This window comes from Bactrocera dorsalis, chromosome 3 (genome assembly GCF_023373825.1).
Source record: "Bactrocera dorsalis isolate Fly_Bdor chromosome 3, ASM2337382v1, whole genome shotgun sequence".
NCBI classification, from domain to species: domain Eukaryota; kingdom Metazoa; phylum Arthropoda; class Insecta; order Diptera; family Tephritidae; genus Bactrocera; species Bactrocera dorsalis.
The window spans coordinates 81,807,531-81,831,002 of record NC_064305.1 but is presented as its reverse complement, the minus strand read 5'-3'; the positions used below and the strand labels follow the sequence as shown (position 1 = coordinate 81,831,002).

Genomic DNA, 23,472 nt, shown 5'->3' with positions numbered 1-23,472 from the left:
ATCTTTAACACTTTTACCGCTTACATTTCTGTATGTGCACTTGAATGTGCTTATCATTTGTTTCTTAGGGCAACACATGCAGCAGTTGTTGTTTTGCCGCTGCTGTGATTGTTATTGTTGCTCCAATCTCCCTGGCTAATCGCGACAGAGCAGGAACTGGAAAGCTACTGTTTGCCTACAAATCTTGGCGAGAATTATTTGTTGTTGTAAATAGTTCTGATTGGGATTTTGACTATGAGTACTTCGAAGTAATGTAAAGAGTAATTTCCAATTGCCTTAGTTGTTGCTTTGAAGGTCATCAGTAATCCTTTTCTGGCTGGTGTTAAATGTGAGGGTTCTGTATACAATATATAAGAGGTTTACGAACAAAAATGTCATGATGTTAATATCAAATTAAACACAATTTTTGTTGCAGCCAATTTTATGCCCTTTTTGATTTGAACAAAATGGTTACCCCAGCTCCGTTTGCATTTCTCCACGCGTTTACATGAATTTTTGTTAACGCGGTGCAGCATTCGGTAAGAGTTTCGGAGATAGTGCGCTGAATCTTGTCTTCGAGCTTCGCGAACGTTGCTTGTTGATTAGCGGAAACCTTTGATTTCACATACCATCAGAGAAAATAGTCTAGAGAGGTTAAATCGCATGATCTTGACGGCTATTGGACTAGACTTACCCAAACTTTGAACGCAAGGTGCTCATGTTTAGACGTTAAATATTACGCAGCGCACCGTCTTGTAGGAAATAGATCAGTTCCCGTCAATTTTATCTAATTTCGGGGGAAAAATACGATCAATATTGCTTTATACCGCTTGCTATTGATGGCAACTGCTTTCCAGCCTTTTTTCGAAAGGAATAAGACCCGATGATGCTGTCATTCCACAAACTGTCAATATTTGGGGATGTAATTATGTTTGCTAAACCACACCAGGACTTGATTGATGTCAATAGCGACAATTTTGTTTGTTGACAAAGTCATTAAGTCAGAAAAGTGCCTAATCTGAGCAGATGAATTTTCGACGAAAGAGCTCTTGCAGTAGCCACCCGAGAACGTAAATATGCATGATAAACTTGGACAATCCAATGAAATGGCAAACTTTACTGAACACACAGAAAATGTTACACAAATCCGTAAACAAACATGGCAGCCACAAGCTGTCAAAACACACATAATCTATATTAGTAGACGCTGTATATAAATGATTTCTCAGTTTTTGAACTTCTTCTTCTTTATTGGCGTAGATGCCGCTTACGCAGTTATAACTTAGGGAGATACGTTTCGTCTTCTCACTTTAGCTCGCCTTCAAACGAATGTATTTGGACTACACAGAGGACTTTTGGTCTAAGGCCGGAGTTCGTGAGCTGCTTGAGCCATATTTAAAATAATCGTTTATGACCTCTGTCAAGTGAGTGGCGCTCTGCGAACTTTCCTAACTTATGTGAACTTCTACACATGGCCCCATCCTCCGAAGGCTCCAATTTTTTAACTATCTGTAAATCCAGCTCATTTTAAGTGTTTCAATGATTTCCCTCAAGCGCAGAGTTCATATATTTTAAAACTACATACGAAAAGGTTCGATACTTTGCGGAGATCATGCCACGAATAATAAATATCTAACGCTGTTATTGATTATTGACTTTATCTATTGAACATTGTCCTAGTTTCATGACGTTCCATTCAATCATTCTCAAGTTATAGGTTACATCACTGGTACTCAAAAAAACGCAAGGGTCATATAATTCCTAAATTTTCACAAATGAAAAAGTGATAAACCAATTAATTAAAATAATTGTGTTACGAACTATGCTCCCATCCACCAAATTCGCCAGATTTGTCCAACGTCTCTTTCCAAAGTTCCAAACTGGTCGGTTGAAGAAATATTTCACTCAAATAAGGTGGTTAATACAATACAATATGACAGCAAATATCTGTTGTGATCATTAAATCCCTTTGGTATTATTGGAGATCGTTACAACCGACCGTGATACCACAAATTCTTTTTCTAGTTGCTATGAACAACGGTAGGTGGAATGTATGTTTTATTGATCACATTTCCAGTATTAGCTCTATTTTAAAAATGTAGCAAATATACTGCTTTAAAATCGATCAACTTTAATACCAGATAAGTAATTTAAATATTCATATATTTTACAACTAAATACGCTGAGTCCATAGATACCATAAATTCAGGCATGACTGAACGTATTCAAATTTTACCGTTAATTTCAGCTCATAAATCAAATATTTAAGTTGCGCATTTCGAACGAAGAGTAAAAAATTAATATCTTTATTATAGTTTGTATTGATGTCAACCACCTTTTGGCTGGCACCATTGAGGGAACATCGAATTCCGTGTACAAATTATGGTAAATATGACGCTGATATCTTATCTCACACGGTAAGCGTAAAATATGCATGTTTAAGCACTCAAACTGATTTAATCAACGCAAAATCAAAAACAAAAACAAAATCATATGCAGAAACCTTATCAGCAATATAGAAAGGTGTTTGGATACGTCAAGCCCAAATAGATAGTCTGCTCCCTAAATAATTCGTTTCTTATGATCGTCAATTAAAGTGTTTGGGCTTTAATCAATTTTATACCCTTCAAAATGTCATTGAGGAATGTAGGGATTTAAGCAAGAGCTTATTATTTTGCTATAGAGATGTTTTGAAAGTAAGTCCGACAAATGTTTTCTATAGCATTAGTGCAATAAGTATATTAGAAAAGCAGAAAAAAGATGGAAACAGTTTTGTTTTTTATATGATTTTCGATCTTTTGACCCGAAAACGAACATGGGGCATGTACATTTTGATTTTATTATACCCTGCACAGAGTATTTTAAGAATGCCACGAAATTTGTAACACCCAGAAGAATATGCCCGAGACCCTATAAATATATGAATATAAGAGCTGAGACGATTTAGCCATGTCACTCTGTATGGCATGTCAGTGAACTAGTGGTAGTTTTTGAGATATTGATCTGAAATTGTTTACACATCCTTTTCACCTCAATCCAAAGCCCCGCTTTTGGACAACTATAGCATACAGCTGGCATACAAACTGAACGATCAAAGTCAAGCTCTTGTGTGGATATCATTTTCATTTGACAAGGTGCAACCTAGGCTAACTTGTTTTCTTGTTGTACTGTTGGGCATAATCATATTTATTTGCCATAAATAAATTCAGGTGCGTCTGTTGAACTCTCCCATAGTTTGATTATTCTTTATTTATTCCTATAAGAAATGAAAAGAGCTGCGAAGCTGACTGACTGCGCCTTTGTATGTGTACTTATCTACATAAAATTGTAGGCATTCCTTTTCGCTTTTATCTTTATTCGTCGCTTTTGATTTTTTTGTAGGAATAAGAAGAATTCGTATAAAAATCATATTTTTTATAACTGTGGAAAATTTTTCTGTTTACTTAAGAGCTATGCAATAATTTTTATAACATGTGGTGTAGATTGAACCGATTTAAAATTTGAATTTTTTATGAAAAGTGTTGCCACCATGTTTGAAATGAAATATAGTACGGTAATTGTAATTATGAGTAAAAAAATTTAAAAATTAAAATAAAAATTTTGAAAAAAAATTAAAAATTTTGAAACAAAAATTACAAAATTTTGAAAAAAATATATTTTTGAAAAATAAAAATTAATAATTAAAAAAAAAATTAAAAATTTTGAAAAAAAGAATTAAAAAATTTTGAAAAAAGTTGTATATTTTTGAAAAATAAAATTAAAAAATTTCGAAAAAAATAATTAAAAAATTTTGAAAAAAATTATATATTTTTTTAAACTAAAAATTAACAATTTTTGAAAAATAATTAAAAAAAAATAAAAAAATAAAAAAAAAAAAAATTTATATTAAAAACCTTTGAAATAGATTAAAAAATTTTGAATAAAAAAATTGTATGCATATATGTATAGAAATTCTACTTTTGTCGAGCTTAGCCATACAAATTTTGTAGGTTAACATTTCAACAGTGACTACTGTATATACATACATATGTATGTAAGCTTTCCATGCTCATATGTAACCAAAAACCCGCTTATCTTCATTATGAAGTATTTTTTCACAATTACAAAGCTGTGGAATTCTTTTAAATATAGTCTCACAATTTTCATTTCGAACAGAGTTAAAAGCGATTTTATATTTTGTAGATAATATTTATTGCAATCATATTACAATAGAACGTATAGCTCAATTATTTAAATTCCTATGTATGTATATATTTCCAAGAGTTGCTTATCTCATACGATTGCACATTTTTCATATAAAGTAGAGTAATGATAGAAAAACGCTTAAACCAAAAATTTTGTGTTATATATTTAAAAAATTGCACACAGTACGCTGATTAAAACATTATTGTATGTATTAGCATTGCTGTCTAACTTCAGGCGCAAGGTTTGCGTTCACTCTTCTTCACAGCGGAGTAAGTTCGTTTAGCAAAGGCACAAACCGGATTTACCATAGATTTTGAAGACCACACTACTATCACACTGTACTTCAAACTGCACCAGGCAGACAAAGTACAGTAGTAATTCGATATACATATATACTTTGAGCGAATAGGAAGTTTGGTATCAAAATGATTTATTCAAAGCACACAGCCTTAGGCCGGATAAATATCCAGGCTCATTCCGGTTGCGTGTACCCGACTGTGGTGAGAATGTGCACATTAAATCAATTAGAATCTACTTGTGTGCTACCCGAGGAATTCTCTGAGCTAAGGCTTAAATTTAAAAATTTTCTATGATTTCAAATTTGTATTAAAAGATCAATTTATTTGGTTATAAAGCCTTTTTATATGCTTTTGAGCCATAAAAATTATGCATAAATTTAAAAACATGTTTAAACATTAAAAAAATATATAAAAAATTAATACATTTTTAGTCTTTTTCTTCAAAAAGCATAACATCCTTCTCTTCTTTGGTGCCTTCTTCAGTGTTCTGCTTCTCTTCATCAAATATTTTAAGATCCTTTACCAAAAACCAGACCCCGCCATCGAAAACAGTACCAACAAAAATGAATGCACCAGCCGTTAAATTGAGGATGTATCTGAAATGATAGTATCACATACATAAATTAGTTTAAAAATTATTAAAATGCCAAAACATCAACTTAATTTCTTTGAAAAAAATATCAGCCTACCTCATAACGAGTGGATCATATAGCCAACAATTGCCTTTGTTGCTGCACGTCTTGCCCCACACCAAGCACATACTATCCAACAGCCAGCCGAAGAATATCGGAGCGGGTATAAAGGACAGCATGCACGCCAACATCATGCCAAAACCCATGGCAGCGGCTTTATCCTGTTCCGACACACAACGCACCGTGACCAAGAAGTTCGAGGCGCGTCCAGTGGCACCGATGAACTTTAATAGACACATGACTGACAAAAACAGCACAAATTGCTTAAAACAGTAAACGGGACAAGCGCCAGGGGTGGCGTAACCACCGAATGAGGACTGTTGTTGATGAGGAGAGAACTTAATTTAAGTTTATTAGAGCACAAATGTGAAAGAAAGACATAAGTACTTACACTCAGTTGTTCACCTACTTTTGTTATTGTGGTAGCAGGTGAGAGAAAGGATCCGTCATTTGTTATCATCTCTGTTGTTGTTGCTTCGATCATTGTATTATTGGAGCTGGTCAGCAACTCGCTCTCTGTTATATTCAGCGATTCTAAAAATGAGCGCTTAGTCTTTGCATTCGGCGTTGTACCAGCTGTAGAGATACAGCCGCAATCAGTAAAAGTCTGAAACGAATTTTATATTTGTATAGCTTCTAAAATGATCATCAAAACGTGTTACTCACCTTGGCACCGCTATTATCGGTGATTGAAAGCCTGCAACCGGCGTGGCATGGTGATATATAAGTCATATTATTCTGGCCGCAAACTGGTGAAAAGGGCACATAATCGCAATAACATGCGGAATTACAGGTGGCAACGCTGTTAGGACCACTGAAATTGAATACAGCAGAGCCACGTAAATATAACTTTTAAAATAATGAGTATTTTCCAAACATACCTCCCCGGTATATTGACAACCATCGACTGTTCATTCCCCGGGCAACCAATAAAAGCATAAGCAATGCAACCGGCAACGGAAAGCAAACCAACGAGTACATTCCAGGCGGCCATATAACGAGCGCTTGGTTTGAACCTCGATATGACGAAACCGGAAATGAGTACGCCAAGAGCGGAGAAAGCTAACGCAACGGTGCCGGTGACCATGCTGGAGAAAATAAAAAAATATTTATAAATAATCATATAAAAAATTGTGAAACATAGATGAGTGTATCGCTTACCTCGACGTCGCAGCCGATTGTCGATATTGCACCTCAATATATTTCGGCGTAAAAATCCAATAAGGCGTGTAACCGAAATAATAGAAGATTGAAGATATATTATTACATATCAGCGTCTTATTCGTGGCGAGACGTTTGAATGTGACCACCATGTCACGAATAGAAGCCTTGGACACTACGGGTTCTTCACTTGCACCGGCTTTCGATGCATTTGCCTCTCTTCGTTTACGTTCCTCTACAAGTCGGCGTGCTTTTGCGCGTGGCAGTTCTTGTGGTAACATGCTGAATATTAAGCCGGATATAAAGAGTGCAGAGCCCAGCAGCAGCCAACCCATCCACCAGGCGCCTACCCAACGCGGATCTTTATTATTAATGAGTGGTTTCAATTGCGGTGCGATATAGACACGCAGACAGAATGAGGCCAAAGAGTAGCCGATGGCGGGGCCCAGCATGTGGAAGAAATACGACAAGCCTAGATAGCGAGAGAAAGATAGAAGTATAAATTTTGTAATATACTATAATTACGAAGTGAAGAAAAATCTATGTTATTAAAAAAATATTGCTTTCAACTTTGTTATATTTTTTTGGCTCGAAAATGGACGATGGAGTTGGTGCGGGAATATAGGGTCCAGAGTTAGGCAAAAGGCAACTTTTTAGGTTGCCGGGCCACTGCCGTATATTTCAAGCTGAGGTCTTTGTTATTACAAAAGCCGCGGGGCAATTTTTTGCATAATTTATGCACAAAAAATTAATTTAAATCATCCTCAGCCCCCGATTTTCTCTCTATGGGTGTACTAAGCGCAACGTCAGAAATGCATCAATTGTATGTTTTCGTCAACTACTTAGATAAGACATCTAAGTACTCCGATTTTTTACTTGACTCACTTGTTAAGTTCACAATAAATAAACTATTGTTGTCGTTACCTCTTAGAAGAAGGCTATCATAATATCAATATCATAGATTTTTCTCTTATCTCGCTTCATGACAACTCTAAGCCCTTAACAAATAATGCATTTTCTGCGAATTTTAATTTGCACTATAATAAAAACTTGACGTACTTACTTAATAGCGCCGGCGTTTTAGACTTCTTCGTATTGTCATCCATGTAGGATATACCGAGCGTATAGTAAAGTCCACCACCAATACCAGATACGACTTGCGCCAGAAAAAGTACCGCCTGTGGTGCGAAATTACCATCTTCGAGTGCACAAGCGGTCTCATTGCTGCGATCACGACATAACTCTTTGGCGTGTTGTTTTTCCAACACATCCTGAGTGGTATTTTCGTTAACAACGCCACCAAATTCGGCTGTAAGTGCGAGGGCGTCTTTGCCGGGACCATAAAGAAAGTGCGGCGAGGCATTTAGCACGCAGAAACCGACATATGTCATAATACCTGCGTGGATAGTTAAAAGACAAATAAATTTGAATATTTTATCGTCTATTGTTTTTCACTCACCAAAACCGATCCAACGTGGACGATGCCCTTTGCTGGCGTAGTAGCTTAGCATAGCCGATACAGACATTTGAGTGAGGTTATTTCCAATTGAAATTATGCCTGTATTCTTTGATGGTATCTTGAAGCGTTTTTCAAGTGTGGTCAGCGTGCCATTGAAGTAGGCATAAGTCATGGAGAGTACGCAGCCCACTAATCCATAGAGTATTACATATGTTGTTTGATTGGCGAATCTGTCACAACAACACAATAAAAAATAATAAAAATACGGACAGTACAGATCGACGTTTCGAATTAATAAAAACGGGTTTCTTTTACTCACCTCTGAAAGAATGCTCCTTTGAAAAACCAAAAACCACATCTCACATCATCCGTTAGCGGCATACCCCGTTCAACGGCATCGATCTCTCTTTTATTGCTGTCACTCACCTCTTCAGCATTTTTAGGTTGCTCCTGTGTACACTCTTCCGTTGGAGCTTCCATTCTCGAATCAGTTAGCAAATTAAGTTCAACAGCACTATCTTTTCGCGCATCGGTTTTCAATTTATCATCCAAAAGTTGTACCATTTTTGCATTATGGGTTGGAGTGCTAGACGCGTGTCGACACAGCTGCTGGAACTAACTGAGGCTGTGAATTGACAGACTACTGTTTTCGTATGAAACTTATGTCATTTATCATATTTGATGATATCTCAATATGTATTATCTTAAATAATGCATTATCTTAATTATTAATTGCGTTGTGCAGTTTCCTGGAGCACGCTTTAAAGTACATAAAGTGCAGTTATAAATTGTAATAGTTATTATTATGTGTGGATTTAGTTCTTCTAATAAAATTTTAGACGGGTTACCTACATTCTGATCTTTATGTTAAGTACCTTCTGTGGAAAGTCTGCGGAAAGTACTCCGACTGGGAGACGGGTGTTAACTCCGATAGCGGCAAGGCAATACCAGCGTTGAGTTCGCTGACTGTGAGCTCAATGTTAGTCTAGAGGTGTCTGTCTTCATTATCAATAGCATCAAGTTTCGTTTTTTTTTTCAAACTTATTTGGATTCCCGCTCAAATTAAAATCGCTCTGAAAACTAGAAAGCTGATGAGCTGACAAATTTCCATATGAGTCTATTTTCCCAATGGCATTTAATTGGGTAACTACCCGCAGTTATAATTTTGAGGAACCGGTTGAATTTGTCGGAAATTACAACAAATAGTGATAGGCATAAAGATAAATCAAATAAAGATAGTAAATAAACTGTTAAGTTTCGACCAATTTAGGCAACAGGGAGTTATGCATTGACCGAAACAAATGATAGTCCGATGGTGCATCAGGGCTATATGGTGGATGCATTAAAACTTCCCAGGTAAGCTCTCTCAGTCTTTGCCGAAAGATGTGTGTGGTGTAGCGTTGTTCTGATGGTAGACGAAGCCCTTTCCGTTGATTAGTCTTCAATCTCATCAGTTGTTCACAGTAAAATGTAGAATCAATCGTTCATTCAAATCTCACCAAACACTCAGCATAACCATTTACTCAGCTTCACCACGATTGGACCATGATCTTTTTTGCACATTATTGATCTATTTTTCGTCTCCTGTCGCTTCAGAAATGGTTCGATTTTATTTCGTTTTATCAAAGAATCGCAGATGTTAATTCGGTCCATTAAATTCACACTACTTTTTGTAGCCAGCCTTTTTTAAATGGTTCAAAATAATTTTCATATGAAGGTTAAGTTCTTTAACGATGTCATGGCCGCTTATGTGACGGTCCTGGTCAATCTTTTCCATAATTTCATCGACTTTTTCGAAAGGTCGACTAAAGCGGGGTGCAACTTTCGCATCGAAATTTCCAGAACGGAAGCGAGCGAACCATTGTTGTACTACACGAACTGATAAATCATCGTCTTCGTAAACTTCACAAATTTCATTGATGGCTTGCGCAGTATTCTTCCCTTTTTTATACAAAAATTTCAAAATATAGCGAATTTCTTCATTATTTTCACTCATTTTTGAACAGGTGTTTACTTCTATTCCTTCTAAGTTTTTTTCAATTTCCCCGAATTTAATTTTTTGGTTAAACTAAGCTTAAAATTTCAACTTTCTAGGTATGACACAATGTGATTGGTAGCAATGCGGATAAACTGACTGCAACGACATATATTGGCGAAATACGAAAAGACTTTTTCGACTACCCAATATTTGGATGTTATTAATTCTTGGGCGACTATTACAGAGTTATTTATTATTCTTAAAATCTTAGAAAAGACGTCAAAAAATACACTCTGTATGATTATATTTTGATAGAAAGAATATGTATATGCCACACATCGAAAGTACACAAAATTCCTACTGGCACTCGAAAGAAGTAGACTGTAGGAACACGATTGGAATACTAATTGGTCACTACCAGGTGTTGGCACACGTCCACAGAACCGGGCTGACAGATCGAGAAGCCTGCAGGAAATGTCTAAAGAAAGCTGTGATCATGTGGGTCTGTTGAAATTCGCGACAAGGGCAGGCATTCTAAAGGATGACTACTCTTCATGAACCTAGTAACTGAGTTCCACCTGGTATTGTGAATGATCAAAACTGGTCTATGCGTCGCTCATTGACCTACCAGACCAACCTACTATAACCTATTTTTAATTTATATATATTTTATAATAAATATATTTTCCAAAAATTACAGATCATACTATTGTGATCCCGTTAGACACAAATAAATCAACAGTTTTAAAATTCTTATTTTATTGAGAATGAAGTAAATGTATTTTCGAATGTATATATGTACAATAATTAAACTAAGATTAGACACATAGATTGATACATAAAACTTAGCTATTAATACTTCATTCTTAGAAATCTACAATTTGTAATTAATTTCTGCTATACAGGATATTTTTTAATCATAAAGAACAACAAATAATTCGCGTATGTAAATATATATAAACATTAACAAAATTATTTAGCAAAAACTTTGGTAAATTAGCTTATTTTTGTTTTATTTCTTCAGTTTATATACAAAATGAGCTAGTTATTTACTATATACTTGTATACTCGCAACTGTATAACCTTGTATTAAAAAAAATAGAAGATCAAAAACTTGTATTTACATGTCTACTTAGTATATACGTCAGCCACACTCACAACCAAAACAGACGCACTCAAACAGACGCACACTCTCATACAACGAACTAGGTCCATAATATTTATGCGCAATGACAATTATGCTTCCAAATCCTTTATTGAATTCACCTCTTCCTCATGCTGCACAACATTCATTTCGAAATCTTTCACCTCCTCGTCGAAGATTTTTAGATCTTTTACATAATACCAAACACCCCAATCGAACAGAGCGCCAATAGCAACAAATACGGAAGCGGTTATATTGAGTGTGTATCTGGAGAAATAAAAAGTTTTATGATTAAACAATTGTCTCAGATAACTTAATTAATATTCAAAAGAGATGAGTACCTTAGCGATTCAGGATCATAAAGCCAGCAATTGCCCTTGTTCGTACACGTTTTTCCCCACACCAAGCAAAGACGATCGAGCACCCAACCGAAGAAGATTGGACTGGGTATAAACGCTAACATCGACATCATCATCATGCCGAAACCCATGGCAGCCGTTTTATCCTTTTCAGATACACAGCGTACTGACACCAAGAAGTTCGAAGCGCGCCCTGTAGCGCCGACAAACTTCAGACAACACATCACCGATAGGAAGGTGACGAATTGAGCGAAACAGTTTACCGGACAGGCGCCAGTTATGGCCTGACCGCCGAGTGCAACCTAAAAGTATAATAAAGGATGTAAGCGTTAGTTTTGTAAGTCGATAGTGTTTTAGAACCTTCGAGTCTACTCACATCAGGATATGTCGTGCTCAGCGTTGTGGGTAAAGTTAACACTTCTGTTGTGGTGGTCCACTCTTCGGGTATCATCGTTGTGGTGAAATTTTCATCATCCTCTAATTCCTCTGATTTCAAATCCATAACTGTGAGACGTTGAAATAGAGGTTTCGAAGTCTTATTGCGGCTATCATTAGGTATACAAGAACAGTCGTAGTAAATCTGAAAATGAAAGCGAGAGTGAAAATGAGTTTAAAAGTTATTAAATATTCAAAAAAAAAAATAATAATAAATTAATTCGTTTATTACCTTCCTTCCACTGGCAGTTTTGTATTGTTTCTTACAACCCGCATGGCATGGTGAGATATAAGTCATATTATTCTCTCCACACACTGGTGAGTAGCGCACATAATCACAATGGCATACCGAATTGCAGGTGGGTGTGCTGTTCAGAGCGCTATATTTTTAAGAAAAATGTTTTATTTTTAGTTTCATATTAATATATTTATATATTTTATATAGCAGTTACCTGTCATGTATATTAACAATAACCGATTGTTCATTACCAGGGCAACCGATAAATGCATATGCCAGGATACCAGCTACTGTCAAGAAACCCACAATCACATTCCATGCGGCCATATAGCGTGCTCGGGGCTTATAGTGCGATATTACAAAGCCTGATAGTAAAATACCAGCGGCGGAGAAAGCTAGCGCAACGGTACCAGTCACCAAACTGTGGAGAAGTTGGAAGAATATAGTGAGAATGTGTGTTGAAAAGATTTTTGAAGTAAATTTTCAGTTTCCGAGGTCCACAATATTCTTTGGAAACATTTATTTTGTCTGTTTAACTGAGGGAATCAGATCAGTCCATTGACTAAAAGTGATTTCTAGGAGAATATCGTTGTTAATGACCAATTTAGAGGCTATTATTCTCACGGGAACAAATTGATAAGTTGAATAATTAGGAATTAGAATTAGGAAACAAACTGTTCATATCGACATCAGCAGAAGAATAATTCTTAAAGTTGTAAGAAGAGATTAAGATGAGCTCACAACTGATTTTAGAGATCTTTAATATTTTGAAATGTGAAATCTAAGGAACCTAGGGTAGAATTAAACATTTTAGGAAGCTGATTTTTAGATTAATATACTAGTATATATAATTAAAGTTAACGAAGTTTCCTTCTCGGGTTTCAGAAATTCGCTATTCAACCAAGTTAAAAAAAACAATCGCAATCTCACTTGTTCATACTCACCTCGAAGTCGCTGCCGATTGCTGATATTGTATTTCAATATATTTCGGTGTGAATATCCAGTACGGTGTATAACCGAAAAGATAGAAAACCGATGAGAAATTGTTACACATCAAGGTTTTATTTTTTAAAAGTCGTTTGAAAGTTGTCAACATATCCCAAAATGAAGCTTTGGCATCCTCACTCGGTTTCTCCTCCGTTTCTGCGGTTAATTTATGCTTCTCCGTTGGTTCTTTAATGCCATTCTCTTCATTTTCCTTCAATGCATTACGTTTACGACGCTCCTCTTCGACCATACGTCTTGCCATAGCGCGTGGCAATTGTTTCGGAAACATTGTAAGAAAGATACCCGAAACAAATATCATACCACCAATCACCAGCCAACCCAACCACCAAGCGCCCAGCCAACGTGGATCTTTGTTATTAATAACCGGACGCAAATTTGGCGCGATATAGAGGCGCAGGCAAAAGGAGGCGAGCGCATAACCGAATGCTGGTCCCAACATGCGTAGAAAGTAGGATAAGCCTGAAAGTTGGAGAAATTGAAAAGAAGAACATTAATACGAGTATATATTTATTCATGGAGTAACTGTGCTTTAGTAACAATTATATTAAATTGTTCCACATTCTGACAATAGCTGTCAGAAATTTATCTTATTTGCTTGAATCTAATGCACTTCAAAAGAAATGCAGACAGCTAACCGTTGCAATTTCAATATTTACATATTCTGATTATCTTTTAGAATAAAGTTTATACATTTTGATACATAGTCTCGTTATAAAAGGTGTTAGTGCAAATTTTACATTTTACACCTTTGCTCTAAATTTAGTTAAATAAATAGCCGAGCCATAAAGATTAGAAGTCAAGCTACTTATTCCATAAATTTACGCTTGAAGAGCGCCTTTGTTTATCAAAAACTGTTTTTGCGATAATTCGTTATCAGCTTCTATATCTCAAATATTATTTAACGCCAAACTGACTTGGCGGTTTACTTGCAGCATCCAATTTAGTTGAGCAGAAGCTAAGCGCGATAAGGATTTTTGAAGATAACAAATTTTATGTTTACAGAACCAAACACCAAAGTTTCTAATATATTAATTTAAGGAAGAAGACTTGAATTTCTACCATATATTATACTTACTGAGCAAAACTGGTGTACGCGACTTCTTCGTATTGTCGTCCATATATGAAACACCCAAGGTATAATATAGCGAACCACCAATGCCAGAGATGAATTGTGCAACGAATAGCACTAGTTGTGGTGCTAAATTACCTTCACCTATCTCACATTCGGCACCACCACCATTCAGGCGACATAATGTCTTCCGGCCTTGTTTTTCAATCGCCTCCAGTGTGGCATTCTCGGCGGGATGCGCGCCGAACTCTGCAGTTAACGCTAGCGCATCATCACCAGGTCCATAAAGTAGATGCGGTAAGGCAGTCATTAAACAGAAGACAACAATTGTTAAGAGACCTGAGAGAGAATGGTGTAAATAAAAAATTGTAACTGTGCAGCTAGTTTCACTTACCAAATCCTATCCAACGCGGTCGATGTCCTTTACCCGCATAATAACTGAGCACCGCTGAAACCATCATTTGACTAATATCATTGCCCACCGATATGATACCGGTATTTTTGGATGGTATTTTAAAGCGCTTCTCAATAGTTGTGATCGTGCCATTGAAATAGGCATATGTCATTGAGAAAACACAACCCACAATGCCATAGAGTAATACATAGGCGGTTTGATTCGCAAATCTATGAAATAGTTTCAAAATTTTTTAATGATAATGAATATGCTTTTTGCTTAGTTGTGGTTTAGGAAGAACAATTATTCCTTTGCGGTCTATACTTAGTATGGACTTTTGGAAGGTCTAGATGTGGTATGAACGATTCAGAAATGCATATTAAACTATGGGTTATCAATATTTAGGAACAAATTTCGTAATGAATGTTTTGTCTGACAAGATATCTTCACGAAATTTGTCAGACATTATTGCCCAAGACTAGGTTCAATACCACAGCAACTGGATTCGCCTCGCACAAATGATATAAGAACTCATACCGCCAGCGTGGAAATGGTTGAAATCGGAAGATAACCCCGATCACTACTAAAACAGCAATAAATCATTTACCAAATACGCCAGAGAGATTAATATGTACACCCGAGAAGGTAAGAGAGGACTTTGTAAAAGCCGGGCTAAACATTGGACGACGGGCGCCCACTTTTAGCTGAAATCACATATCTCGAGATCCGATTGATTGATACGTGATATTGTTACGATATTTTATATTACGGTGTGAAAATGAAAAAAATCGGACTACTTCCCACACAACAATAATGAATTAATACAATATATCAGGATAAAACTTTGAACGAAATGTGCCACTAAAAAATGCATAAATCGAACTAAAAGTGTTCAAGGCCCTAGGTACTGAATATGTGGATCCAGTATACATAGTTGAATTTTGACAAAAAATATCGGCCAATTTGTGAGATATTAAATTGAATTTCATAGAGAATCCTTTTAGAGCCTCCTAGATTATGGGGTCAGTAGGGCAATCTGGCCTGTTTTTTTGACATTTTTTTCATAGAAATTTTTATTCTACAATAGAACTTTTTTCACATATCATGAGGTATATCGTGAAGTGTATAAACAAGTTTTTTTCGAAATTTATGACATCTGTCGGAGAAATGTCTGGGGGAATGAGATGCGTTTTTTCACTGGCGGACACGATTTCTCATGTTTGGATCATCTGAAACACAAAAACCCAATTTATTCATAAAAAGTACGTGAATGGTTATCGTCTCTACTATAATCATGAAAAAATGTTGATAAATGAAAAAAGTAATTAAAGTTTTTTAATTTTTCCGACGATAGCCAGGCGTTTTGTGAACATTTAAAAAATCGATTGAGTAGTTCGACCGGATTCATGTCCACCAGTTTAAAAAGTATGTTCTGAGAATAACGGGTTTAAAGTTTGAGGTGTGCACTCAGAGCGCTCCGAACGTCGAGCGGTATTATTATTTTTGGGCCTTTTTCGAAACCTTTCAATGGAAAGTGGGTTTCTACATTAAGCCTTAGGATATAAGAGAACAGAAAATGCAAAAAAAAAATTGAAAAAAATGTTACCCTACTGACCCCTTAAAATTTTCGTAAACCCGTCGGACTTTACTCCATATATGTATTAGGTGGTTGTATGTGATAAACCTTGATGAAACCTTGAGAGCATTTTATTAGCCTGCGGCATTGCATTTGCATATAGTATTGGAAAAAATAGATAAAATCGGGGCAATACTATCTCCTATATGCCTAATATAAGGTTTTCACATTTTCGTCAAAATTAACTCAGATGTGGCGATCAGTGTGTGAGTTATATACAATTGCTTGGATTCCGCTCCTCTGGCTGACATTTTGTGCCTTAAGGCATTTTCTTGGCATTGATTATTGCAAGTTGTAATAGTATCAAATGTTCAGTTACACTCAAATATAGTGCCTTTCGTTAGAAATTTTCCGCTTCTGATATGTTCTTCCTCGTAAAATCTATCTGTTTATCTACTGAACTGGATTTCATTTGAGTATTTTTTTCGAACATATTATATTTAGACAATATTTCGTATATATACAACATTTCCTCAAAAAAGAAAAATTGTAGTTTTATACCTTAAAAAATTTATTTTTAACTTTTTGTGTTTACCTTTGAAAGAAGCGTCCCTTAAATATCCAAAAACCGCAGGTCAGATCATCCGTTAACGGCATATCTCTTAATAACTTATTAATTTCTTCGCTCATTGTTGGATCCGTATCAGGATCCTGTTTTTCTTTACTTTGTACACCATTTTTGTTTTCAATTGCTTTGACGTTGCCATTATCGAGTAAACGCGAAGCGACATCATTTTCACGATAAGTATCACCACCGTTGTCCTGTGCATCCTTCTCGAGCTCAACCATGGTTGCAAATGCACTTTTTATACACCAAAACTTCAAAGGAATTTCCGAATGCACCAACACACACACACACACTCGATGTTTCACATTTACCGTTACAATTTTGAAATTACTTCGGACACTTTTAATAATTTATTCGGACAATCTTGAACCCTTTCGTTAGACTCTTAAGCGTTTTTCTTTTTTCACTACCGTTGTGTAGGCGTCATCAGCGGCAAATTATGAAATGGCAACAAAGTGTGAAAACTCTTTCTATTTTATAAACTCTTTGCAATCGGTGAGAGATTCCACGGCACCTTCTATATGCTCGGAGATAAAGTGTCAGTAACATCCAAGCGCACAAACAAACACAAAGCAACAAATTTGCATTAGAGATGACGCCTTGGCGATGATTTTCAGCAGCAAATGTCAAGTAGATCGTCAAATTGTCGGTTGCCTATCTGAAGATTACATATTTGTTTCAAATATTGTCTTTGGCACATATGTATGTATATGAGTGTGCACATATGTTTGTGTGTGTAAGCAAGTTTATACACATTTAATAGTAAGACGGCGGATAACGGTGAGTTCGTTTATACACCCGAACAATCGTATACACAGTTAATCTTGGCGTTTAGTTGTCGTTTAGTAATCTTTCAAATATTGTTGTTGCTTGTCACACTTATGTACCCATGTACATACAACACATTTAATTGCCTCAAACACTCTGTCAGTTACGAATGCAAAAACCACTATGAAAATGTTGTTGGTGTTTTTGCTATATAAGCGTGTTAATTTATCTTAAATTTTAATCCGCGAAGAATTTAAATAAATACAGGCGCACAACTGTTATGAATTATGGCTATAGGAATGACTGTGCCTTTTCTAAGTAATAGTGAGGTATGTAGGAAATATCAGATAAAATTATATTATATTCGTTATTTTCGTGATTTTTATACACTTTTGAAAACTTTTAACTTATTTTTTTCGATCAGATTCTAAGCACTTTTAGTGCAAATTTTTTCGAAAATCTGTTTGGAGCTTGGTAAGTTGGGTCGAAATTGCTATAAATTCAAATGAAAGTATATTAAATAAGTCATTACTAAAGCATTAGACATGATCTCCACTATTCAAGATCTATTATATTTCTAGTCGCTTCGCCATCTACTCAATCTTACTCCGAAGGCTTTCAGCAAATAATGATTTTATAGGTGAAGAATTGTTATCAAACTAAATTTGGCAAATGGATTGCTCATATATCGTATGTGTGTAAAGCCATATCTTATTCACGAAATGAGAGACGCGCGGTTTCGAAACTGTCTGAGGGGAAATTAGTCCTCAGATAAAATTAGTCGCTTTATGAGGGTTTCCACTAAATGAATCTTTTGACAGTGGCTAAAAAAGTAGAATAATTAATGGAGATACTTTATTGTGGATTAATGAAATATCAAAACACCTTTTTTTTATTGAAATCTTTTATTTTGGAAGCCAGGAACTATTAATATACATATTAAATTTTTTTATATTTTATAAAGATCTGTATGTTCTTAATTTTTCACCATTCACAGCATTTATATATTTATTTTTAATATAATAATCCGGCGAATAAATAAATTCCAAGTTTTTCTGGAATATTTTCCTACAGGGTCATTGTTTTATGATTCTATTACATAGTGCTACTCTATAGCTACTATCAACTGTAGTCAAACAAATGTGAGCCGATGTTTGTAAAATGGTTTATTACTGTAAAAATAATAGATGTGATACACTTAATGACTCCTGTCGGACATTTTGTAAACATTTAAAATCTTATCGACCGTTGACATATTTAAATTAATAAACTTTTTTTTTTTTTATTTATGTTCACAATGTGGCACATTATACATATTGTATTCTGCTACTGTGATTATTACAAACGATCTCTTGGAACGTAGAAACCTAGCCACAATTAAACTGTTAATAAATTTTTAAATTCAGGATCATGTGGGGCATAAATGGGTTGAAACGTGACAATACATCTCATAGCTCCCATATACCTAACATAGCGATTTTGGGAATTCCAGGTGACTCATATCTCATATATCGGCCAATATTTGAGTTATCTCTATACAAATGTGAGAGCGTATTTTACTGATACTGATTATTGTAGTATTGGTAGATAAAATCGGGTAATTACTACCCTCAACTCCCATATAGTACACATGTATAATGATTTTCGTTTTTTCAAAAAAAAAATTTTGTCGGTATAAAATGTTCTGTTACATCTGAACTTAGCTCTTCCTTACTTATTTTGATTTGCCTTTCTGCCTTCCAATTGAGTAAATAAATTAAATTTATGTACTAATCTTAATCGTAATTACTTTTGTTTATGTCTTGTTGATCTGTTTAACATAATTTGTAATGTAATGTCTGGATTAACAATAATTTGAAAATCATCAAGTTAAATTTTAAAAGAACAAACATGAAATTGAAAGAGATTATAAAGTGTTTGTCGATGAAAATTTACTGAAGGAGTTTAAAAGCCAGTGATATAGCCAAACGAATTAGCAAAATTTTCGATTGAAATCTGAACTAAGCTTTCCACTCGCTTCAAGAACAGCTTAGTCATCATGAAAACACAAACCAGAAAATGGTTAGATGCGGCGTATAAGTAATTTTATTCTCTATGCAATATTTGTATACATACTTATATAATATTATACTCTGTATTGCATTTCTCCATAAAAAGATTATTATTTGGCGGAACGGCCACTATCGGACCACCATAGTATTCGGGTTGGAGAATAATTATAAACTCGTTTTTATCCTGAAACAAGTACAATATGTATTTTCAGTCGGACATATTATCCAATTGAATGTAAAATACATAAAGTAGTTGAAAATTAATTTCATTGAATCTTAGAGTGGTGCTTATTTATTTGTGGAATGGTACGAAGCATTGAAATATCATTTTTGCTCGTTTATCCTATCCAAGCGATGTACATCGCATTCAGCCCTTGGGGTTACAATGATTTACTGTTAAGTTTATGGAAGACTTCTCCACCACCTTTGAAATTTACCGTCGAAATCGTAGAATCCTGCCCACTAGTCAGAGCGAGCGACCTCATCTATTTTTTGTTATAAATGCTGTAATTTTTCAGACAGTCAATAAGCATTTTAGTTCCGCCTTTTTTTGCACTGAACTACTTCAAAACTTGACCGAGACAATTTAAAAGAAAAAACAATTCTTTAGAAACCATCCAACGCACTGAAAAAATGTTTTTGTAATTCACCTAAAACTGTCTTTCATACTTGAAACTCAATACATTTATCAGTAATGTCAAATAAAACCTTTTTGCACGTTCTAATGGAAATTGGTACTCCGGCTTGAAGTCTGGATGCCGTTCAGACGAAGCGTCCTTGTGATTCATGTGGTTTCCGTTATTCTCGTCAGGGTTAAATTCATGGCAAGTCAGTTTCTGAAGCAAAATTTGCTTGTTCAGAACTATTAGAATCAAATTCGCTTCAAAATTCGTAAAACTTTTCATCTGAAATTCATCAAGCACAATAAACTGTAGAATTAGCTTTTTCGACATCTGAAATGTCGATTGGGATTATATATCCCAAACAAAATCATTTTACGATTTTAAGAACAGAGAATTGTTGGTACATATTGTCCCAGTAATCCAAAAAGGATTAACACCATTTTATGCCATTAAAAATTCACCTGTGAAAGGTATTATTATAGCTTCGGTGCAATCGAACAAGCTTTTGCTTATTTATCAACCCACTTATACACATAGCTCTTAGCAAAGGTATAAAAATAGCACTTATTTAATAGCCACATCGTCCAAAATTCCAAGAAACAATTACTTAAAAACATACAAACATCTCATATGTACCAAAGCATTTCTTCCCACTTACGTATAAATTAAAAGATAAAATAAGAAATGTTTATTTAAATTTTAGTTGATTATAATACCCGGAGAAAGATGTGGCCTTGCGTATTTGTTGATTAAGCTTTCTTAAGTCCAATTTAATTATTTAAATATGTACATATGTACATGTGCCTTAGTGTTAAACAAACATTTTTGTCGTTCAGCAAAGAGCGGTTGATGTGCTTTGTCACTTGTGTTTGTATATTTAATACACATATATTGTATAGAAATGTTGTTTTGTTGATTTAAATTAAGCATAGAAATTAAAAAAAAAAAACAGGACTAACAGAGATCTAATTGACAACGTTGGAATATCGGAAGGATCAGGGAAAACCATTTTGAAAGAGCATTTTGGGTATAAGAAAAGGGAAGGCACGATTTGTTCGCAAACCACTCATATTTTTTTTAAAACAGCGTCGCGCTGTAAAACAATGCTTTTCAACTGCCAGGATGTCATGAAACTTATTATTACTGACGATTGGTCTGGGATCTATGCTTACGACTCGGACACATACGATCAATTGGCCGAATATCGTGGCAAAGGTGAGCGAAAGCCGAAAAAATCACACCAAAGCAGGTCAAAAATCAATGTTAATTTGAGAGTTTTCTTCGATTATCGAGGTGTGGTGCACTCCGAACTCCTTCTGACCGGCCAGCAGTCAACAAAGAATACTATTTGAGTACTAAGCGTCGTTTTTGTAAAGCTATTTGTAAAATTATGCAGGAATTATAGACCGACAACTCTTAGTTTTTGCACCACCACAATGCATCGTCACATGCTGCTTTGATTTTTCGTGAGTTTTTCGCCAAATTTTTAACCGATGTAGCGCTGCAACCACCATATTAGATTGATTTAGCTCCGTGTGAGTTCTGGATATTCAACAAGCTCAAACGATCACTCTGGGGAAACCGTTTTGAGTCAATTGCAGACATTAAACGCGTATCGCTACGCATTGAAGGCTATTAAAAGTGCGTGTTGGCACAAGTTTATTCGGACCAAGGAGGATTACTTTGAGAACGACACAAATTTTGAAGAATAAAATAAGAATTTGAAAATTATGAACAAAGGCTTGCTAATTTTTGGCTCATAGTAGTATATCGAACTCAGCCTGATTCCTTTTACGGAGTTACGTTTTAAAATCGGTTGGCAAATTTCTCGAGAACTACTCAACTGATCTTCATAAAATTTTACACACTTTTTTCAGATACAATTCTTAAAGACTTGGAAAAAAAAATGTTACGAAATTTTAATTTTTTTGTAAAAATGTCAGCCAAGAACTCAATTTTCAGTTTTTATCCATCCTAGATCTAAGTTAAGGTTTTAGCTAGATGGGGGCGCATTTTTTTTCTGAAGGGTCACCGGAAATGGCATCCCAATGGCCGAGCTTAAAATATTTTTTTTTTTAATTTCAGAATTTCTTTGTTAATAGAGTATGTTGGTAAAAAAAAAATTATAATATGAGAAAAAAATTGTTGCAAAAAGGCTGTTTTTTACCCGAGGAAACCCATGTGACCCCTAAAGTGCATACATTGAATTCTGAAAGCATTTTTTATTTTTTTTCTTATTAAAAAAAATATCTATCTAAATAAAATTATAAAAACCGCGCTTTTTCTCACATGCGGGTAGATATAATCACTTATTAGATGGAACACTCTGGAATTTTTCATATAAAGTGTGAAATTTTCGAATTTAAAATTATTGCTGACTTCACATTTTACTATGTTTTATACTTATATCAATGTTGTTGTTGTTATTTTATGCTTTTTATTCAGAACATTTGGTTTGAAAAAAATCCAACTAATTTTTTTATCACAATGGTTTTATAAAATAACTCGGTTTTCACTAACATAAACACCAAGCAATATTTTGCTTTTCACTGTAGCACTTATTTCATAATAATTTTCACTTTTGTGTTTTTAGTTTAGTTACTTTATATTTTTTTTTTTAAATTTACTTCATTAAAATTTCACTTTTCATTAAGTTTAATAGCAAATGAAACATGCACACTGATCACCATTTAGTTTTCCAATATTCACTTCATTTATTTCAACGCTTGGGCTGCACTTTAACAGTTTTAAATATTTGTGCTAGACCCAGAATCGCCACAAGTTCACCAACAATAATTCACCGTCACAACTAAGCCGCGCTCAACGACTAACTTAACTGCTACTGATTCTTTTCAATTCAGACTAAAAATGTCGCAAACGACAATATACTTGCCTATGTATTTAGATATGTATGAATTTGTAACTATATGGTTGGAAATACTATCAATCACTAAATAAGTAAGGCATGCATGGACACATGCACATGTATGTTCATGTATATGTATGTACATGGAATGCCTCCTAAAGGTAATATAAACGTATACACATTTCTTACTGTATTTTATAAAAATTTTATTTATAATTCAATTGCTTAAGTGCCCGGCGGGCAGCAACAATCACCCCCGCCTATGCAATCAAGCAACCCCCCACAAAGGTATTCGCGTTGTCGCCGCAAAACCAAGTCACACTTTGTAAGTTGAGCCTTCAAAATTAATTCGTTCAACTCGCCGTAAACGATCTGTCTTAGATGATCTTCTAACTGCATATATGTATATATCTATGTGAGTATACACTTGCATATAAGCAAATGAATATGTGGGTGTGCAAACATTTGTCTCGTTGCGTCGCCGCAGCTCAAGAAAGTAGCGAATGATATGATAAAAAGAAATTGCGATCAGTTGTGGAATTTACATGTGATGATGTGCG

General features: G+C 35.0%; 2 protein-coding genes across 4 annotated transcripts in view; both read right to left on the bottom strand.

The window, feature by feature from the left end:
- Positions 1-4,757: 4,757 nt before the first annotated feature.
- On the bottom strand, positions 4,758-8,414 carry LOC105229346 (solute carrier organic anion transporter family member 74D). Of its 3 annotated transcripts, none has more exons than XM_011209587.4 (9): positions 8,095-8,414; positions 7,776-8,005; positions 7,380-7,712; positions 6,317-6,788; positions 6,037-6,243; positions 5,822-5,969; positions 5,547-5,762; positions 5,153-5,493; positions 4,758-5,059 (listed from the first exon to the last, which is right to left on the bottom strand). In XM_011209587.4, the coding sequence occupies exons 1-9, from the start codon at positions 8,337-8,339 to the stop codon at positions 4,891-4,893; spliced, it is 2,361 nt and encodes a 786-aa protein (XP_011207889.2). In that variant the 5' UTR covers positions 8,340-8,414; the 3' UTR covers positions 4,758-4,890. The 3 variants fall into 3 exon arrangements, with proteins under 3 accessions (XP_011207889.2, XP_049306704.1, XP_011207898.2); XM_049450747.1 differs by having other exon boundaries at positions 5,153-5,472; positions 5,565-5,762; XM_011209596.4 differs by having other exon boundaries at positions 5,153-5,472; positions 8,095-8,413.
- A 2,081-nt stretch (positions 8,415-10,495) lies between these two features.
- LOC105229340 (solute carrier organic anion transporter family member 4A1) overlaps positions 10,496-23,472 on the bottom strand; it is a 51,356-nt gene continuing 38,379 nt past the window's right edge. The window contains exons 3-11 of the mRNA XM_049450744.1: positions 16,572-17,262; positions 14,401-14,630; positions 14,013-14,345; positions 12,874-13,396; positions 12,144-12,350; positions 11,924-12,071; positions 11,633-11,836; positions 11,239-11,558; positions 10,496-11,164 (exon numbers count right to left, since the gene is read on the bottom strand). Of these exons, the coding sequence (XP_049306701.1) occupies positions 10,990-11,164; positions 11,239-11,558; positions 11,633-11,836; positions 11,924-12,071; positions 12,144-12,350; positions 12,874-13,396; positions 14,013-14,345; positions 14,401-14,630; positions 16,572-16,825 (2,394 nt within the window). The 5' untranslated portion in view covers positions 16,826-17,262 and the 3' untranslated portion in view covers positions 10,496-10,989. The remainder of the gene's footprint in view (positions 11,165-11,238; positions 11,559-11,632; positions 11,837-11,923; positions 12,072-12,143; positions 12,351-12,873; positions 13,397-14,012; positions 14,346-14,400; positions 14,631-16,571; positions 17,263-23,472) is intronic.